The 20,845-nt window shown below is 39.7% G+C and overlaps 1 protein-coding gene across 3 annotated transcripts in view; it reads right to left on the bottom strand.

Moving 5' to 3' along the window:
- RNF130 (ring finger protein 130) overlaps positions 1-20,845 on the bottom strand; it is a 113,380-nt gene that overhangs the window by 71,176 nt on the left and 21,359 nt on the right. For all 3 annotated transcript variants that reach the window (XM_016147751.2, XM_016147752.2, XM_016147750.2), the window contains exon 2: positions 12,261-12,455. In XM_016147751.2, coding sequence (XP_016003237.2) covers positions 12,261-12,455 — 195 coding nt within the window. The remainder of the gene's footprint in view (positions 1-12,260; positions 12,456-20,845) is intronic.

The raw sequence follows: 20,845 nt of genomic DNA, 5'->3' as shown, positions 1-20,845 counted from the left end.
GAGCACATACAACAATATTTATTGAGCACCTATGATCAAGGATTCTTAATATCTATCTTTCAAAGAGAGTGGACAATCACCTGCTGTGAAATAATTTAAAAAGTATATATGTGTATATACTTATATACTGGTCTCTGCTCCTGGTTCCTGGCACAGGGCTCTTAAAACCTTTGAGGTTTTCCAAGTGATAAGCATCAGGAGCATCTTTTGTCTTTGACCTTGGTTCCTGACATAGAGTTACTAAATCCCATGGAATTTCCTGGGTGACAGAAGCACCTTTTATTCTAATGAGGCCTCCCTTGGTGGGCTCCTGGATGGGTTCGGGATGGATGCTGGTCACCAGTAAGACTGAGCCGTGATGAGAAGCTTGAACTTTCAGTCCCGTCCCCACCATCCTCTGGGGAGGGGAGGACTGGAGACTGAGTCAATGACTGATCATGCCTATGTGATGAAGCCTCCATAAAAATCCCTAAAGTATGGGGTTTGGAGGGTTTCGGGTTGGTGAACACGTGGAGGTGCTAGGAGGGGGAGGTGCCAGAGAGTGCTTTCCCCATACCTTGTCCATCTGGCTGTTTATCTGTATCCTTTATTATATCTTTTATAATAAATCAGTAAATGTTTCCCTGAGTTCTGTGGGCCATTCTAACAAAATTTTGAATCCAAGGAAGGGGTTGTGAGAACCCTGATTTGTAGTCAGTTGATCATAAGTACAGGTAACTTGTGATTGGCTTCTGAATGGGAGGGGGTGGACCTTGTGGGACTGAGCCCTTAACCTGTAGGAGCTGATGCTGTCTCCAGGTAGATAGTGTCAAAACTGAATTATAGGACACTCAGCTGGTGTTACTGAGAATTGCTTGGTATGGGGAACCCCCCACCCCATTTGGTGACCAGAAGTGTCAGAGCGAGGTGCCTTGTGTGAAAAGTAGAGGAGACACACACAGCGCTGCTTTTTCCTTCACACCTGCTCCTGAATATAAAACTGCATCTACCTTCAAAGGGCAAAGGAGACTCTTACAGGGACCAGAGAGAGGAGCCAGACACAGGCAGTTTCGTTGGGCTAGGACAAGGGAGAGCAGACTATGACAGCACAGGAGACTAAGACACTGTGGTCAAGCAAAATGAAAACATTTACAGCAGGTCTTCGGAATACTAGCGAAGATTAGGTCGTAAATCCCTCAAGAATCTGATAATGGGGCCCCTCCTGGAAGAAAAGCCCCTCCCAGTACTGGCCACTTTGGGAGAAGTTCATGGACCACCTCGTTCCTTACCCGTAAAGCCAATCTGGCCTCAAAGACCCCACTGTAAGGATGCCTCAGACACCAGACTTTTAAAGATTTGCAAAGACTTGGCTCAGCTTCTGTGGGATATTAACGCTGAGGAAGATGCTAAGTGTCAGGACACAACTAGGGCTGGATCGAGTCGTTAAGGACTAATCAGACTGTAATGATGCAAACATTCAGGGACAAAGGACACATATTTGGAACACCTGTCACCACACTCACATCCTAAACCCTTGGCAAACACTGCTCATAAATCATGGATATGTCTCAGCATTCCAATCCCTGCTTTCACATATTTTCTTGAAAACTTTCTCCACTGTTATTCGTTAATGTGAATCTATGCTTCCACTGCTTGAATCTGGCTTCTTTCTCAATTCAATTAGATTCGTTTCGATTCAATTCGATTCGATTCAATTCAATTCAATTCAATTCAACTCAATTCAATAATTCGATAATTCAGTTCAATTCTTTTTCCTTTTATTTTGAGAACTTTCAAATCCACAGAATTTCAATATATATGAACACGTGTGCGTTCTTAATTTAAGATTTGTCGACTGGCAACATTTTATCTTTTCTATACAAATTTATTTTTGTTGAGCCAATTGAGAGTAAGTTGTAAACATCATGACATTTCCTCCTTAAATATTTCAGCATTATCTCGTAAGAACAAGGCTGCAATTCATTTATTATACTCAAGAAAAGGGATTCTAGCACAACACCACTCTGCAGTACACAGTCCACGCTCACATATCTTGCTTGCTTCTAATAATGGCTTTTGGACTGTTCGGTTTAGTACCCATCACCCAAACATGTCTCCCGAGCACTGTGCTTACTTAATCTTTTCGTTGGTCTCCTCGGGTCTAAAGCAGGTCCTCAGTCACTTCTGGTCATTCACAACATACACTTTGTTTTGACAATGTCCCTCACTCTACATTTGTTTGATTGTTTCCTCATGGTTAGCACTCTAAAGTGAACATTTCTGGTAGGAAGGCTACACGGGTGATGGCGTTCTTCAAGTGTACATCTCAGGAAGCTTGTGCCAGGTTTTGCCTTTCCTGGTGATGGCACATTTTATCACTTGACTAATTACTGTCTTCAGGGTTTCTCCACCATAAATGAATGCTTCTCTCTTTTTAATAAGCCATGTGTGAGGGGATGCTCTCAGAATATCCAGTTACCAAATAAGTTTTCATTCAATGAGCTCAGCACCCACTGATGCCGCCTGAATCAGTTACTATAGCAGTATTTGCAAAATGGTGATTTTCTAACGCTATAATTCCTTCTACATCGGGTAAAGTGGTTCTGTAATTAGGGGCATTAACATATTTTCCTACCTTTTTTTTCTCATAAAAAAATAGAACTGCAGAGTAGGCAATTTTTTCTATAAAGATGAGACCCCCACCCCTGGCAATTCTATTTCTAATAGGGAAAAAAAGGTAAGTGGAAAAATATGGTAATGCTGCTATAATCCAGACTACAAAATCAATTTTCAAGGGCCAGCAAAAAGAACCTCAGAATTCACCTCCCTCAGGTGCTGAGTCAGAAGGTCTAGGTTCAAACCCCAGTGTGATACCTAACCTCTTTGAACTTCAGTTTCTTCTTTTACGAAATGAGATATTACCTGTAGGACTCATGGGAGTTGCTTAGGAAATGCTACAGCTTATTGAGCTAATCCTACTTGTGTTCTCCCCTTGGTCCTCCAGCACTCAGGACCCTGCTACCAGCACAACTGGTCTGGCTTCCAGGAGGATTCATGCCTCAGCTTAGGGTGACCCCCCAGTTGGGGAGTATCAGAAATCTACCCCAGCCCAGCTTCCCCTGCCCTGGGGATAAATCTCAGGGAGAGCCCAGTTCAGCTGGCAGCTGATTCTTGAACCCCAGAAAGGGAGATCCAGGAAAACACCAAAGGACTTGTGTGAGGCAACAGGCCATGAGAGAGATACTTTTCCTGTAAGAGGTTTTTACTTTTTTACTGTAAGCCTACTTGTTTTTTAAGAAAACAACATCTCTTTGAAAATCTCATTCAGTAGTTGTCTTATGCCTTAACAGATGAACTTGTTTGTTCAGTTCAAATCAACTGCTAAAGTTTTAAGGAATTTTAAAGCTTTCAGATAATTCTAGAAAAACTTGCCATAAAAAGAGTTTGGGGGATGCCGCATTCCCACATCAAGGTGTCTGCAAGGATACCTTCGTAACTTCTGGTAGGTCACTATCAATGGCATCGGTTATTCCTAGAGAATTCAATGGCCTATTTATATGTAAAGCAGAACACCACATACTTTAAATGAAAGAGATTAAAACTGCTCTAAAGTTCTGGAATGGCTGCTGCTGAGGGAACAGTTAGGTTTAACTCAGGGGTGTTCTGTAATACCATCTCAGTAAAGTTGCACAGATCGGCGGCCAGCCCTGTTGCTGGTGTCTCCATGAGTCTGCTCACTAATGGTCTGAGGCCTCTTCACTCTCCCTCCCACGGACTTAACTGAAGTCCTTCTCAAATGTTTATCTGTAACATGTTCACTTCTTCAAACCTAGTACTCCCTCGTTCTTCTCTTCACTGACCCCTTGAAGAACTCAAGAGAAACAAAAAGATACGCAACATTCTTTATGAAATTAGTAGGGCGATAATTCTGACAGATAGACATGACAAGTTATATCAGTTATGAATTTTCTGAGATTTGTCTGTGGTTTTTTAAAAAATGCATTTGTCATGTCACTCCACTGTTCAAAGCCTTTGATGTGTCCCTTCTGTCAGCTAAGTAAAGTTCAAACTCCTTACCCTGATATATTCGAGGCATTTGGGAGCCAAATGGGCCTAAAGGTAATTGACAGTCATGTGATGGCCGACAATCCTCAATGGCCAAATGAAACTGCTGGTCAGAGTGACTGAAACAGTGGCTCACGTGGTCCAAGTAGAATGGAGGAGTGGAGTGTGGAGGAGGAGGATGGAGAGAGGGCGCAAGGCACTGGATGCTTCAGTGAAACCAAATGACAGAAGGAGAGGAAGAGAAAGGGAAGAAGCCATCGGTCAGATGACAGGATGCTGGAGTTGAGACCCCAGAGACCCCATAGAGCTGGCAGATAATGAGGCCCACGGGGGAACTCTGGGACCAGGCTTCTGGCAAGGTGGAATGGTCAAAGGACCCAAAGGAGGAACCTGAGGCTGGGGTGTTCGCATTCTACATGGATCCTGAAGTTGGCCGCATGATGGCAGGAGTCAAGGCCTGTGATGACTGTGGAGAAGTGACAGGCAGGGAAGTGACTGCGATTAGGAGGAGCACAGAGTGTGGAGCATGAGGATGAAAGGTGACGTTCCATTACAGTGAAAGTGGGTGAGTGTGAAAGTAGCTCTATGGAATCAAGAAAACACTGCACCACAGCACCTAGTCAGTGCCCACAAGGACCCACAGGGCTGACTAAATTGTACTTGTGTTGAGGCTTGAACCTGAATTTCCTACCATGAGGCTGACATTCAGGAGCTCAATGTGCGAGCCACTGAGTGAGTCCTATCACTTGGTAATTCCTGATGACATGTGGCAGTAGTCTGTCCTCAAAAAGAAAAAGGGCCCACTGATCCCTCATTCCCCTTATTTCTTGGGCAGGAAGTTCTTTAGCTGCACTCAAAGGCTCAATGCCCAGCATTCAAATGTCAGCTTCTTTTGTCTTTATATTACTTCCTGACTGTATGCACTCATTATCTAATCTCTCAGTTTGTTTTTCCACAGCATAAAAAGGAAAAGCTGGCAGGAACAAAGACCTGTATGGAAGAGAAAGCCACTTTCTTCCTTTACAGGAGAGACAGAAAGGTAGGGGGTAATTACGAAGACAAATCACCAGTCAGCAGTCCCAGAATCTTTTAGTTAACAGAGTTCTCAGGGGTCATTTTGACATAATGCAAGAACCCGCTATAAATTACTGACTCTTTCTGAGTAGCTGCTAGGTAGTTTAGAATGTTAGGTCTTCATTGTAAATAAAATCTTGATGCCTAAAAGCCCATTTACGGCTCTTGGTTCTCCTCTCTGGATAAGCACCACCCAATAAATAAATTGTATTTCACTTACTGATGGTATAAAATAGCATTAGCTGTTCAGGTGCATCATTATTGCACATAACGATGAATAAATCCTGTCAATAAATTGTAAGATGCCACTAAATATGTGAAATACCCCAACTTCAAGTGGTACTTCCCAGGATCAATGAAAACTCCTTGTCCATACAACAGTCCTTCAAGGAGTCGAAGATGTCTTCTTCCAGAATTCCAACACGTCCCAGAGTCCCAAATTATTTAGTAAAACAAATATTTTTAAAGACTTTAACATTTACAGAAAAGTTAGAACTATATAAAGACCTCTTTTGCTAAAACTGTTCAAGATTAAGTTATTGGCATGTCTCATCACCCCCAAACACTAGCGTGTGTTCTTCTACGAATAAAACACATTTATAAACAGAGTACAACCACCAAATTAAGAAATTAACACTGCTGTCTAATCTGACGGTCCATTCAAGTTTCCCCAGGTCCCCAATAATGTCCTTTATAGCAGTCCAGATCAGAGCCACGAGTTGCATTTAGCTGTCACGTCTCATTAGTTTCCGGCAGTCTGGAACAGTCTCTCAGAATTTCCTTGATGTTCATGACCTTGACACTTTTGAAGATTATCGCCCAGTTATTTTGTAGCATGCTCTTCACTCTGGATTTCTCTGGTGTCTCCTTGTGGCCAGGTCACGTCACATGACACGACAAAGGACTGATACTGTGCCCTACTAGGTGTGCTATCAGGCATTTTGGGTGTATCCCATGCCTGATGAAGTGTAACTTGATCACCTGGTAAAAGTGCTGTCCTCTGGGCATTTCTATTGTGAACTTACTCTTTTCTCCCTTTGTAATGAATATATATTCTGTGGGGAGGTATTTGGAGACTAAGTAAATCAAACTTTCAATTTACTTTTCGTTTTTAAATCAGTATGAACTTATGGTACCCGTTTTATTTAATGGCCTGAAATAATTACTATCATTATTCATTTTGATGCTTAAATTCCAAATTGTGTTTGATCAAACACTATTTACAGACTTTTCCATTTTGTTCTTTTTTTGGACATCAGTTTTTCAATGTCTTTATTAAAATAAAATGCTAAAATGAATACAATACTGCCAATTTCAAAAGTAGCATGAGACACACAGTGCAAATATATATGTGCTTTACTGTTAAAGTACACAGCTGAAACTTGCTGGATTTCGTTAACCAGTGTCACCATACAAAAATAAATAACTTAATTAAAAAGATATATAAACGTCTAACCATTATGCTGTATACTTGAAACTAATATAAAATAATATTGAATTTCAACTGCAACTGGAAACTTAAAAAAAACCCTAAAAATAAAAAAACAAAGTTTACACTATAAATATTATATCTAAAATTTCAGAAGATTTAACGGCCTAAATCCAAATTTTAAATGTTCAATTGCCAAAAATTATCTTAGTGGCTCCCTAATAATTTTGCTTAAAATCTATTGGTTGTGACAAAAATATTCAGAACATTCATTAAATTCAAGAATTAGTCAAAAATAAGTCTTGTCAATAAAACTATTTTAAAACCATTAGACTTGTAGAAGAAAACATGAACAGTAGCTTTCTCTAGATAGTCTAGAATTTTAAGTTACTTTATTTCATTGTTCATACTTATCTGTATATTCTGTGAACATCTATTGTTTTATAATTAAATATTACTTAAAAGCATTAAAGAAAAAAAAAAGTAGCATCTCCCTACACCTAAATATCACTTTTGTGGGGGATACTGACAAGCTTTCGATATATTTTTTAGCAGCCACAGCAAATGGTAGCCAGGTCTCCACAAATCTTTGTTACTAATTTTTGGGTAAATAAGCAGGTGGACTTAATGAAAACTTTTTTTGTTGTTACATGTGTTCCAAGGTCCACCTAGTTTTGTATCATTTTCAAGTTAAGATATCTTTAGGGTTTCTACCACATTTATGATAAAAGACTTTTAAATAGGTGAGGAAAAAGGGTAAGTACAGAGTTAGGTGTTCCAACCAGAGAAGATTCAAGTTACTGAGCACCAGGATCTATAAGCCTTCAAATCTGTTACCTATGTTTAAGATCTGTAAGTCTGAAAGCTCAGTGAGCTGAACAACTTAATGAACTAAACAATGAAAATGAATGGTGGGGGTCAGGTGTCTCACTGTGGGAGTGAGAGGTTACAAATAAGCAGGGGGAGGAGGTTAGAATGAGCCATGTTGTGATGGATTAGAATCTGAGAAACTAGCATGAACTCATTCTTGGCTGAACATAGATACAGACAGTTACATATAGGAATATTTACAGAAATGTGTATACATAGGGGTCAGTATACACACAAATACTTCCTTGCTCTGTCAGCTGAGAGGGCCCAGAAGCAGCATAACCTCAGAAGTTAGAAGCACACCCAATGACTAGATTTCTAATGTCATTCTCCAATACAAGCGAGGGTTCCTTGGAGAAATGGCTGATTCCAGGACTGGGACAGGAAATGTAATAAACGAGCATCTTTTACCACTCGGAAATAAGAAAATGCTCAAAAAGGAAAACAAACAAAAAAGCACACGCATGGTAATGGGGGTATGTCAAAGAACGAACATGGGAGAGCTCCCAATGGCCAAAGGTGAAACAATTTGAGCAACAAAATCAACAAAGTAGTACTGTATCATAATACAAAACATAAAATAAAAATCCATGAGTCCATACTGATATCAGTAAATGACTGAATAAATTCATAGATGAGAAAGAGTGACAGTGCAGATCAATTCCAAGTAAGGCTATGACACTCTGCTCTCAGGAGGGGAGCCGAATTCCCTGGGTACAGAGACCTCTTTCCCGAGAGAGAGAGTGGGGAGTGTGGAGAAGCCTGACAAACACACCTTAGCCAGGTGACCATTCATGCTGACAGTATGTGTCCTTGATACAATGTGATGACAGTGGTGCTTCACCTCTGTGGTCTTCCTCCTTAAAATCCATATATCCTCAGTCTAATCATGAGGAAAACATCAAACAAGTTACAACTGAGGGACTTTCTACTACAAAATAGCAGACCTCAAAACTAATCAAGATTATAAAAAACAAGAGAAGTCTGAGAAACTGCCATAGCCCAGAAGAGCCTAAGAAGACACAAGACTGAATATAATGTGGTATCCTGGTGCAGAAAAAGGACAATAGATAAAAATCAAGGAAATTTGAATAAAGTATAGACTTCAGTTAATAATGTCTCAATATTGGTTCATTAATTATAACAAATGGACCATACTAGTGTAAGATGTTAACAATAGGGGAAATTGGGTACAGAGTCTATGGAAATTCTTTGTACTATCTTTGCAATTTTTCTATTAATATAAAACTGTTATAAATAAAATAAAGTTTAGTTTAAAAAGACTCATATAAAAGATAACAACTTCTCATCAGGAAAAAGGAGGCTACAAAACAAACGATTCTTAAGTGCTAAAAGGAGAATACTGTCAACCCAGAATTCTGTACCTATGTCCTTGAAAAATGATGGTAAAAAAAGACATTTTCAGATAAATGCGTGATGAGGGAATTCATCACCAGGAGGACTGCACTGAAAGAAATGAGGGATATACATAAAAGATCTGAGTTGAAAGGGTAATGACAACGGATGGAACGTAGAACCGTAGGAACTAATAGAGAATTCCAGAAATGTTAATAAGTGGGTAAATATAAAAGCTTAACCTATTCCCCTCACCAATGAGGGACCTCTTTTCATTCCTCCTCTAAAGGTTCCTTAGACTAGAGTTTGACGAAGGGTCTCCACAGGGGCAGAAACGCCCTCCTAGGGAGTATCCGTCTGGAATCTCTGGGAATGCTTTTCTACTGAAACAAACATGGGGCGGGGGGGGGGGGGAGGTGCTGGCAGTCAGAGGCATGGGTTTGGGAAGCAAACCACTCTGTAATGCTGTAATGCAAAGGTCCTGCAGAGCAAAGAATTATCCCGCCCCCAAAAGCCCTTATCTGCACCCCCACAAGAAAACCATTGCAAGGCACCAATCGAAGGGTAAGGGAACTGATTTCTAAGCCAGTATTCTAAACTCATGTTGCTTCTTTATATTATTTTAGCTTCTTCCTCTTCTGCTGCTGGAGAGGAAAGGATAAGCACAAGAAAGATAAAAAGGGAAACCAAGTGATGAGTTCCAACAGCCTGGCCAGGACTGCACAGAACCTGCAGTATCCAAGCCAGATAGGAAGGCTAACAGAGGAAATAGCTCAAGGATCTGACAGGGAGGGGTCTCCATTTCCATGTCAGATTCAGAAAAATAAAGGAAAAACTCAGAGCTTATGCAAAAGTTTTAAAACAGAATCACCAGCAGTTGCTTTTTGTTTTTTTGTTATTGGATAATTACGAATTTTTTTTAAAAATGTATGGATCACAAAAAGATAAAGGAGAAATACTTGTAAATTCAAGGAAAAAATACATAAAATTTAAACTCTTATTTCTTGCCGCAGCAGTACATTTAGACTGCAGGCTCCATCTTTCCTGAGGTAATTAAATCCCTATTCAATTAGAACCTAAAAACTTTAAACAGTAAAACAATAGTATGACTATTGTGTTATTCATTTTCTTGATGGGCTTTTCGAATAAAGATAATAGATTTACATTAAGGGGCCTAAAGTACTGACATTTAAAGGTATTTTACAAAGTATCTGTGATTTATCTGTTTTCATAAAGTGTGATTTTTATATTCACAAGGTGAATATTCTACACTTTACCAAGTGATATTTTCCTAGTCACTATGAGATAATATTGAGCTATGTAATTTTTTTAAAAGAATAAGATGGAAAAAAGGGGAGGAGCCATTCATTTAATTCTGTTTAACCAAAGTAACAATAAGAAGCATTTGATACTGCTGACTGATAAAAAGACAGAAGATCAACATTATTATTTGGTTACATGTTTACTTAATTTACCTCATCTTCCTTTTAACAATGGAAAGACTATCTAGATTCTCATAATGAATGTACAAATAAAATTAGAGATTTTCAATTTGACAATAACTTGACACAGTTTAAGGCTGTTAAACAATAACAGTAAAGTCTATGTCAATTTTTTAAAATCAAGAAAATAAATCCTTAACTTTCAGACAAATGTGCATTATTTTAAACTACCCAAGAGCCATAACTTCCCCTTTATACTACCACATATCCGCTAACTACATTACAAAGAATTCATCCTGCTAACTAGAGGTAACAAATAAAACCACAAATTGAGCGGTCTTTCCTGTCAGTGATGTCATGGACACTGCATTGGGAAAAATGTCCTTCAGTCACCAGATGAAGGGCATCGATTAGAACAAACACAAGCAAGCTCTTGGACATTGTTGACAAGGCAAGAAAACAAAATACTTAAACTTAACGATGCAGAATTTTAAAATCAGTTATATGTCCTAAAGTTGAAAAAAAGCTTAACGAAATGCAATGCCTTGATGATTTCGGAGCAGCACACTTTACTTAGCTCCAGGCATTCTGCTGAGCATTGCTGAGAACAGAAAAGTAAGACAAACTTCACTTAAAGACACTTGCGGCACTTTTCGGACTGCCAGTCAACTATGCAAATAATGACAACATAAAAGGAAAAGGACAATACTGTCAAAAGAGGTATGAAAAGGCACTGGGAAGGCTGCAGGGGCCACGGACTGTAAACACGCTGAGGCCATGATCTAGGTGTCTTGTTTTCCAACTCTTAGAAGTTGCTATCAGAATGCGCGGCACACAGTCTTCTCTACCCAGATGAGGGTGGACAGAACTGACCCATGGGGAGGCTAACACAGGGATCTCTAGGTTCGCCCCTCGAGATCTGTTGCACGGGTCCTTGCCCCTCATGTAGACAGTGTTGTCCCCTAGGGAGAGAAGGGCATGTGTGGGGGAGAGAGCAGCTGTAAGGTGTCCAAGAGCCAGGAGAGCAAGTGGTTCTCGGCACACAGCTTTCCTGTTGTTGTCCTCCACAACAGGGGTCATTGCCTGCCACAGAAGTAGTGTCACAAGAGGCCTTCCCACTCAGGAGGTAATGTGGCTATGTCGCAGCGGAAGTCAGTGGAAAATCTGGAACTAACACCTAGGTTTCCTGTCTTTACTTCCTTGTTTCTCAAAGCCGGATCTGTGGACCAGTGGCATTAGCATCATCCAGAAACTTGTTAAAAATACAGCCGTTCAGGTTGTACAACAGACCATTGTTTGAAAAAAAAGTACTGTACGTCTAGGTGTGAGATTACTAAACTACAATGTAGGAGTTCTTTAATGATATCATATAATGCCAAACTCCTCTCCAAAGTATTGTACCAATTTACTTACCTACGTTATTCTCTCTTATTTTCTATGTATCTAATTATAACATAAAGCCATTTCCTATTGCTAAAACTGCTCTAAAAATAAGGTCTATTAAAAAACAAAAACAAAAATGCCCATATCATAGTGCCTGGCATATATACAGTAAGTGCTCAATAAAATGTAATGATTGTTATTAAAAGTTATATTGGAAATATCCTAAATGCTTCCAAAGAAATAAATACTATTGTAATTATGCTAATTACTAAGTCAGTTTCAACACCAATCCTGACAAGATAAAAGCATCTTCTCAAATAAGTAAGCCTTGAAAATCCATGATGTACCTGGACAAATGATTGAATGCATTTTTCAAAGTTCAAACGAAATGTAGAAATGTAAAATGACTAAGGATTCAATTACAGCCAGTTACTTAGTAAGTGCAAGTTTTACAGGCTTTTATGATCCATTAAGAAAAAGAAAAAAATTTTCAGCTAAAAGGAAAAGACATTCATTTTAACAAGCAAACAGTAATACCAAAAATAAATATAATCATGGAATTATGTTGAAAATTATATGGTTTCAGTGGAGGTGAAATGCCTACTATGAGGCAATAAAGTCTACGAGGAAAAACATATCTATAAGCTCCTTTTCTTGTTTACCTGGATGAGTCATGGTGACTGGCTCCTCCTTGGACTTATTATTGTAGATGACCACAGCGACTGCATTGTGGAAAGCAGCCCGTGATATTTTCTCTTTAAATGTGCAATTTCCCCTCTGCAGCAAGGCAATCCACTGTTTGATATTGGGAGGGACAAAGAATCGTGTTTGAGGATCACAGCCCAGATGATCAGCAACTAAACAGAACAGGAAAAAAAAATACATTAACTTTTTTCTCAAGTAAAGATAAATAAAAACCAATCAACTCTTGATCAAAGTGTCAACAGTTCTATAAAGCACGTCAAGCAGCTCACTGGCGGAACAGCTATGAACACATCCACAAAGGACAGTGCAATGAGTATGAATCCATATCTGTACAGGAAGAGACATTCCTGTACTGTAAATTAAAACAGAGAAAAATTCGGATTAACTTTATAGATAAAAATACAGAAGACTGTAACATCCAGTGCTGGCTGATGAAGAGAGGAGGATAAAAAGGCAAAGCCAGAAAATCCCCAGAGACTAATAATCTACCCTTGACTTCTGCTCATTTGTGTGCCCTTACACATTTCTCCACCTCCCATCTCCTACCACCTCAGTGAAAAGAACTGGTTTTGTTTGGAGTAAATGAAGAAGTCAAACTAACTTTTGGTTCAATTACCAAGTGGTCTTGTTGAAATTCAAGCATGCTCAAATTTCTTAGTGTCTAAGAAAATTAGAAAAGTTTGCTTTTGGCCTGTTATTTGAAAATTTAAAAAATCAAAGTAACAAAATTAGAATAGATTATTCCTCTAATTTATACTTATTGGTAAAAAGTACTCTACAGTTCCACATTAGGCTACATACATTAACTTAATGTACCCATCTGTCTAACAGACGCACCAAGACTGTCCCTTCAGGACTATAAATTACATGTCCATTGTCCTAGATTTGGGGAAGCAGCTTGTTTCAAATACCCTTAAGTACATTTCAGTTTTGGATTCTGCAAATATGGTTATCAGAGCTCTGACACCCTTTGCAAATCTTAAAAAGCCGTCCCTGGTTGCTCTTCCTATTCCCTATCCTCATATTTATAGCAGGTTAAAATGAAAGGGAGGGCAGTCCAGAAGGGGGAAAAGATGTCACCAAAGGCAAGTGTGGAGACTGCCAGTCCATAGTGCCAGTGGACAGCGGGCCCTATACCTCCCGGAGTCAGTCACCGCCCAGTAATGTGCAATAGGGGGAGGGAGGAAGGGGAACACAGCACAAAAGGATAACACTGGAAGCAAGTAAGCAATAAAAATATTAAAGAACTATTAATCAATAATTAAGTGTGAAAAAAGACACAACTGGTGGGGAAATGTTTGCTTTCCGCACCCCTGCTAAGTAAAAATGTTTGCTTTCCACACTGCTTAGTAAAAAAAATGAAATGTTTGCATTACTTAAACTGTAAAATGTAGAGATGTCACTACAGAGAGATGTTATGCGTATCATTTCAACTTAAATAATGTCTTTCCCCCAATTCTCTATCATGGTGAGGGATAGCTATGAGAGCATATTTGCTCCTAATACATTGTGAATGGGAGATGATTTCATAGTTTGTCATGACTGATATTTTCTACAACTATGACTCACCTTAAATAGAGAGAAAAAAAGCCTAAGTCACGGTTTTAGTAGTCAACTATTGAAAGATACCAGTTTCAACTACTGAAACTCTGAAATCGTGAAGCAGACTGTTTACTTTGAGTGATATCTGTTTCACAGACTATTACGCTGCTTTAAAATCTGGGCGTCTGGGTGATGTGTTAGGATAATCTCATTGTCTTGGGGAAAATTCCAATACCACACCTAAACAGGGAGCAAAGAAGAGGTTTTTGGTGTTTCATTTGTGATTTTTCAAAACATACTGCTGCACAAACCCTGAAGAAAATTCAGAATCAAGAATTGTCTATGGAGATGTGTATATTTGTCTTCTGTGACTCTCTCAACCTCCTTATGATTTCATGTGTCACAGTGTTAAAGAGGAAACAACACAGTTATGGACCAGTAAGATCTGGAGGCCAAATTCTAGATCGACTACTTGCTAGCTGAGCACCTGTCACAGGTTCAATTCTTTCATCAATTTTACTTATATATAAAGATTGAGATAAAATTCTTACTTCACAAGAGTTATGTATGCAAAAAAGTCTATAATAATGCCTCTACTCCTGGGTGCTTCAAACGTTAAATCCTTTCCTTTATGGGTGTCATCCTATCTTCTCCTAGTGACCCAATCTGGTGCTATGGGGACTCTGTGCCGAAGTACATGAAATCCACCCACAGTTTGGCAGCACATCTCCCCCCCACACACACTTCCCTTGCTCTTAACGGCTCCTGAGTCTCATCCTCGCTCCTTGTTGCTTTGATAGTGTTACTGTCCACTAACAACAGTTCAGTAATAGTTACAACATCTAAGACTGAAAAGACCCAGCAAAGGGTGCAACCACATAGCACAAGCCCTCTCTTAAAGGAATCCCCGCCCACTAAGAACAGATTCTCTGAACAACTGCATGATGAAGACAAATTCCACCAACAGACTGCATGAGTTAAGATGTCCTTGTTCCCCCAAACTTAACCCTAATCATCATCCATAAAAGGTCTCTGAAAACATTTCTTTCAGTAAGAATACAATATACAATGATATGCAAGAATAAGATATTCAAATTCCTATTCATGAAAGCAGTTTTTCATTATTCAGAAAAAGAAAATACAGGGTTTTCATGACCATGTAATACTGTAGGATGCTTGTTTTATCTACTAATTCCTTCCTGTAATTAAAAAATAACTTGAACAATAAAAATAATGTTAACAGCTCTAAACTTCCCAAGAGGACTGCTGACTGTGATCAAGCGGCACTACTTCAAAATTTAATACCAGTTGTTTTTATTTGAAGAGCTTTATTAAGTGAAGACACAGAATAGCATAAAATATCTACACAATTTTGCACCATAAAATCTGTCCGATAGCAATTTTTCTCAAATTTGAAATCATTTTACCTTTGCTTTTTTGTTTTTTTCATCTGCCAAATTCAGAAGAGGACATCATTTCTGACTTCTCTGCATTTACTAGCAAGTGTCAGGAAAAACTTATTAGACGTTACCATGATAACGTGAAATTACAGGTGACATAAAATATTGTACTACAATACCTTACAATTTTGTCAATTATACCCCCAATAAAGCTGAAAAATATTATATTTCAGCAAAAATTAACTTCACTTTTTTCCCCCCCTACATGGCCTATCCTGCTGGGTCCAGAAACAGAACAGAGGCTTTTTATTTACTCCTCGTCCAAAGCAATTACAGAACCCTCACCTAAATGAACATTAACTTAGATTTACTAAGTACCACATAGAAATACAATGGAAACAAACATCGAGATCATGAATCTTATTGAACCTCTAAATGCATGCCTGGCACAGAAATTACCTATCAACCAGGTGGTATGAAGTACCAACATGAAAAGTACTTACTTTAGGTAAGGAAAAGAGCAACATAATGCAAAGAAACCTACATGAAATCCTGGAAAACTGCCCAAGCCAAAAAGGTGTGTGTGTGTGTGTGTGTGTGTGTGTGCGTGCGAGCGAAAGTGAACAGAATTAGCACATGGAACAAAAATTAATCCCTTTTCTTAAACTCTTGTGAAAACCAAAAAAGATGATAGCTAACCAAAGCTATGGCACTATACAAGTTTAGGATAATCAAGTTCTGAGAAGTTTCACTGTAATTGGAAGGGAGGAAGACTATTCTGGCACAATGAATATATAAACATCTAAAGGGTTCTATGAGTGAATAAGTAAAAAAATAAAATCTCTTCCTCAACCCAGCAGCCTGAACCTCTCCACTTTGATTCATCTGACTTCATGAAACCTTATCTTTTAAAAATGCAAACTCCACCTAAGAAGTAGATGTTACCACATTATCGTGTTTTCCACACCTGGTGAAGCATCAACCTGTGGCTGTGGTCAAAGTCCCATGGCGCTGAAGCACACAATGGAAGGCCCCTGACTCCTCCAGGCGCATAGCGTACCTGCCTCACTGTGTTGCTGCCATACTGTGTCTCGCTCTCAGAGATCATGTGTTATCATCCACTTTCCTCTGCCTGAAACACTACTCCTACCACTCCTTTGCCGAACACCGCCTAAGCTTCAGGATTCTGCTCATGTACCTTCTCCGAGGCCTTCCTGGCCTCCTAGGGTGCTGCATTCATGTCTCCATGGCACCCGAGATTAAATCCATTTTAGCATCTATCATACTGAATTAGAAACTGGCTGTTTATTCTGAGCATCTCCTAGGTGTGAGATCTAGCATCTCTTCTAACTTGTCTGCAATAGAGTAGAAGCTTAATTTACTGAAGGGAGGAAAGGAAGAATGACAGATTAAGCAAGAATGGATACAAGGAAAAAGCTTGTGCCAAAACCTTTGTTTCATGTGTTCTAACTTGGGCAATGTTCTATCAGCTGTTCCCTACAAAAGTAGTAAAAACAAAAACAAGCCTAACTAGTCACCCTGGATTCAGATACTGCTACTATCAGGTATGTTCTGGTTATGCGCTTTCCTATTTCTGCGTTAGATTAGAATCTCTTTAATCTTTAGGTTTCCTGGCTACCTTGTCTTTCCTTATTTTCCCTTTGTTAAATTATTTTTTTGATTTGAAAGAGAAAATACAATTCTTTATTTTTGTTCTCAATCCCTTTACTTTTAATGTTCAGTTACTGGACTTAAATGTCCAGCTTTCTTCCCTTCATCCACTTCATGGATATAACTCATTCTCTTACTATTTCTCCACTTTTACTTAAATCTATTTCTTTTTATTCTTTATCTTCACTGTTTGTTTAGTCTTATTGAAAATGTTGTATTCTTCCTTTATTTGTAAGTTTCAAATATATTTTTTTTTCCCCTCTTAACCTTTTTTGTATCTACTTTATTTCTGTAATCATTTTACCCCCTACCCGCCAACTTCTATTACAGCTTCCTTTTTTGGTAGGATTTGTTATCATAACAGCCAGCAGAAACTATCTGGACCTTAGCCCATCTTGATTTCTCAGGGATCCTATATTAATGGTCATTCCCTCTTTTTCTCTTTCCTCTCATTTAAACCTGCTGGTTCCTTCAGCAGAGGGAGAGTAGGAAGGGGTGGAGGAGGAGAGTTGGGGGAGGAGAAGAAAATAGACATCTCGAATGACTCCTGTTTCCTGCCACTGTTTTCAAGAGCTGCTTGCACCACAGTGGGCATCTCCCCGGCGCTCACTCATTCCTCAGCACTCTTTCAACTCTGTGTCCTGCCACTCCAATGAGAGTGCTCTGACTGAAAGGCACCAAAGACCTGGCGTTGCTAAATCCCAGGACACTTTGTCCTCCTCCAAATTGATCTCTTGGCAATGTCTGTCCCAGCTGAGATGCCAGGGCCCTTTTCCCCTGGGCTTTCCTCCCCTCCCTCTTACTAGCCTTCATTACGACTTCCTCCCTCCACCTTCACCTTCAGAGCTGTTGTCCCTGAGCACACAGACCCCTCAGACACAGGTTTAGGACTCTCCAGGGCCAGAATTCCCTTTCCGTTGATGGCACACTCTTTTTCTTACTGGAACAAGGATGCTCACTAACATTTCATGCCAATCAGCCCTTTTCTGAGAAAATTTTTCATTTTTTCCTTACATAAATCACAGTTTCCAATATGTACAATTAAATCAGGTCAATAGTGTGCTAAGAATCAGGAGAGAAATGATATGGAAAATTGAACAAAGAAAAGGGATCCACTTCTTCCCACTCCAAACAGAAGCTGGTCCTGCCCCTGGTGAACTAACAGGCATTCTCCAATGTCTCCGCAGGCTTACAGGCAGGCTCACATGGAGGGAGACATGGGAGTAGGTCTCTGCAGGCAGGTGTGTGGCCTGTTACTCTAATTTGTTTCTCACTTCTGGACAGGGCCATGGGATCTCCTTGAGGTCTGGAGTGGACTGTTATTTGTCCAAAAAAACAAAAATGAAAGAAGAAACAAAATAAAAACGAAACGGAACGCTTATTTAATATTGGCACCTACAGATCACCTCTACACTGCCGTATACTTTTAAGTGACAGAAGTTGAAGAATTTTAATTACATTTAAAGGAAAGGCTTTTGCTCTGTTTTCTATGGGGTGTAAAGAAGGAAACATGTGACTCCGGTTGTTGCTGGTAGCCATTTTACGATCATGGGGGGACACTCTTAGGATGAAGGTAAAGCTATGATGGCAAAGAGGAGAGACCAAAAGGAACAATATCCCTGTGACATTGCTGAATGCAGAATCCCCGAACCCTGAAAGTGGCCTCTCGGAGCTTCCAGTCCCAAGACAAAGCAAATTCTCTCCTTATGTGCAAGCAGTCTAAGCAGGGATTTGTCACTTGCAACAGCCATACTTCCGTGGGAGTCGGGCAGCAACGGTCAGGACTGAGCTTTCTCCTTGCCAGTGGTGCTGACTTCACCAGGACCCACAGGTGGCAACTCCAGCCTACCCGGGAGGTCGGCTGTAAGGAGGAAGCTCCCGTGGAGATACCCTCTGGTGTAGGGGGTGGCTCTGCTGGCTGACAGCTCCCCTGGAAGACTAAGCGTTCCCGAAAGGGCTCCCTGGGTGGGATCCATGAGGCCAGTGGAATCTGGATGAAGGGAGATCATTTTTATTTTCACTAAGCTCTAACTGAAATCTAGCATTTTCTTTATCTATGAATACAGACAATAAAATATCTACAACTCCATAACCAACAGCAGTTAAATTCCTGCAGATATTGCGAAATACTGGCAATTAAAGTTATTAGACCCATGACTAGAGCTAGTTACTTCATGTGTTAAGAAGCATATATACTATGTCACAAATATTTTAAATACTTTGATACTGTGTTTCAGTATACTTGGTTTCCTTTAATCTCGGTTACTTTTGTGCTTACCACTATTCTGAGAGGTAGCTCACAGATTTCTTTTTCACTAAACGGTAAAAGGACTCTCAATGGCTAGGTAAACTTTAGTCTATTTGTATTATTTATATGATGCATTTGGATCCACTTCTATTACTTTACTCTCATTTACCCTGCTATTCCTAAGCTTCTTTATATTTTCCCCCTTCTCTGCTTCTGAATGCACTGATTACATTTTTATTTTCCCCTTTTCTTCCATCTATATAATCAAGTTCTATTTTTAGTGGTTACCCTCAAAATGTTAATCTGAACACCTGATAAAAAGTTTATGTTTAGACAATATCTCTATTCTCTTCCCAAGTACCACAAGGCTCTTAAAATATGTATTGGTTTCATAAGGCTGTTGCAACAAAATTCTACAAACCTGGGGGCTTACACAATAGAAACTTTTTCTCTCAGTTCTGAAGGATGGAAGTCTGAAAGCAAGGTGCTGCCAGGGCCATGCTCCTTCAAAGGCGTAGTGGTGAATCTTTCTTTGTCTCTTCCAGCTTCCGGTGGCTCTAGGCAACCTTAACTTGTGGCCGCATCCCTCCTACCTCTGCCCCTTTCTTCACATGAACTTCTCCTCTGTTTGTCTTCACTTCTGTCTTTTACAAAGACACTTATCATTGGATTTAGGGTCTACCTGGGTAATCTACGATGATCTCACTTTAGGATTAATTAATTTAATTAAATCTACAAGACCCTTTTTCTAAATAAGGTTTTCACATTCAAGGTTCTGGGAATTAGCACATGGAAACATCTTCTAGTATGCCACCACTCAACCCACTACAGACACAACTCCAACCACCCTTTTCCATCTTATGTGTAACTGCCAGTATTCAGTTCTACCTTGCTTTAACTATCCCCTCCCTAATATTTAAAGTTTCCTACAGCCGATGCTTGTTAAACTTTATTTACAGATGCTTGTCAGTCCTTATATTAATCAGGAGAAAGAGACCAACATGGTGTGTGTGCGTACGTGCATGCATGTGCTCACATAAAGACATTTATTATAAGGACTTGGCTCACACAGTATAGAGGCTGACAGTCCCATGATCTTTAGGATAATTCAGCAAGATGGAGAGTTGATAGTGCAGTACCAGCCCAAAAGCTGGCTTGCTTGAGACCAAAAAAAAGGCCGATGTTTCAGTTCGAGTGTGAAATCAGGGAAAAGCCATGTTCCAGTTTGAATACAGTCAGGCAGGAGGAATTCGCTTACATGAAGGAGACATAGACCTTTTGTTTTACTTAGGCTTTCTATTGACTGGATGAGACCCACCCATATTGAGGAGGGCAATCTGCTTGAAACGGCTTTATTCGGTCTAACAATTTTAATGTTAATCTCATCAAAAACACCCTTACAGAACTATCCAGAATGTACAAGCAAACATCTGGGCGTCCTGTGGCCCAGTCAAGGTGACACATAAAATTAACCATTATAGTCCTTCTCACATCTCACTTTTCCTTCTGTGTTTCATTTCCTTCCTTATTCTACATCCTTTAGAGCAGTGGTCCCCAACCTTTTTGGCACCAGGGACCGGTGCTCCTATGAGAATCTAATGCCTGATGATTTAAGGTGGAGCTGAGGCGGTGATGCTAGTGCTGGGCGTGGGGAGGGGGACGGGGTTGGGAGGGTACTGAA

The sequence above is a fragment of the Rousettus aegyptiacus genome, unplaced genomic scaffold (assembly GCF_014176215.1).
Source record: "Rousettus aegyptiacus isolate mRouAeg1 unplaced genomic scaffold, mRouAeg1.p scaffold_m13_p_7, whole genome shotgun sequence".
NCBI lineage: Eukaryota > Metazoa > Chordata > Mammalia > Chiroptera > Pteropodidae > Rousettus > Rousettus aegyptiacus.
The sequence above is the reverse complement of the archived record's forward strand: the minus strand, read 5'-3'. Positions and strand labels throughout refer to the sequence as shown.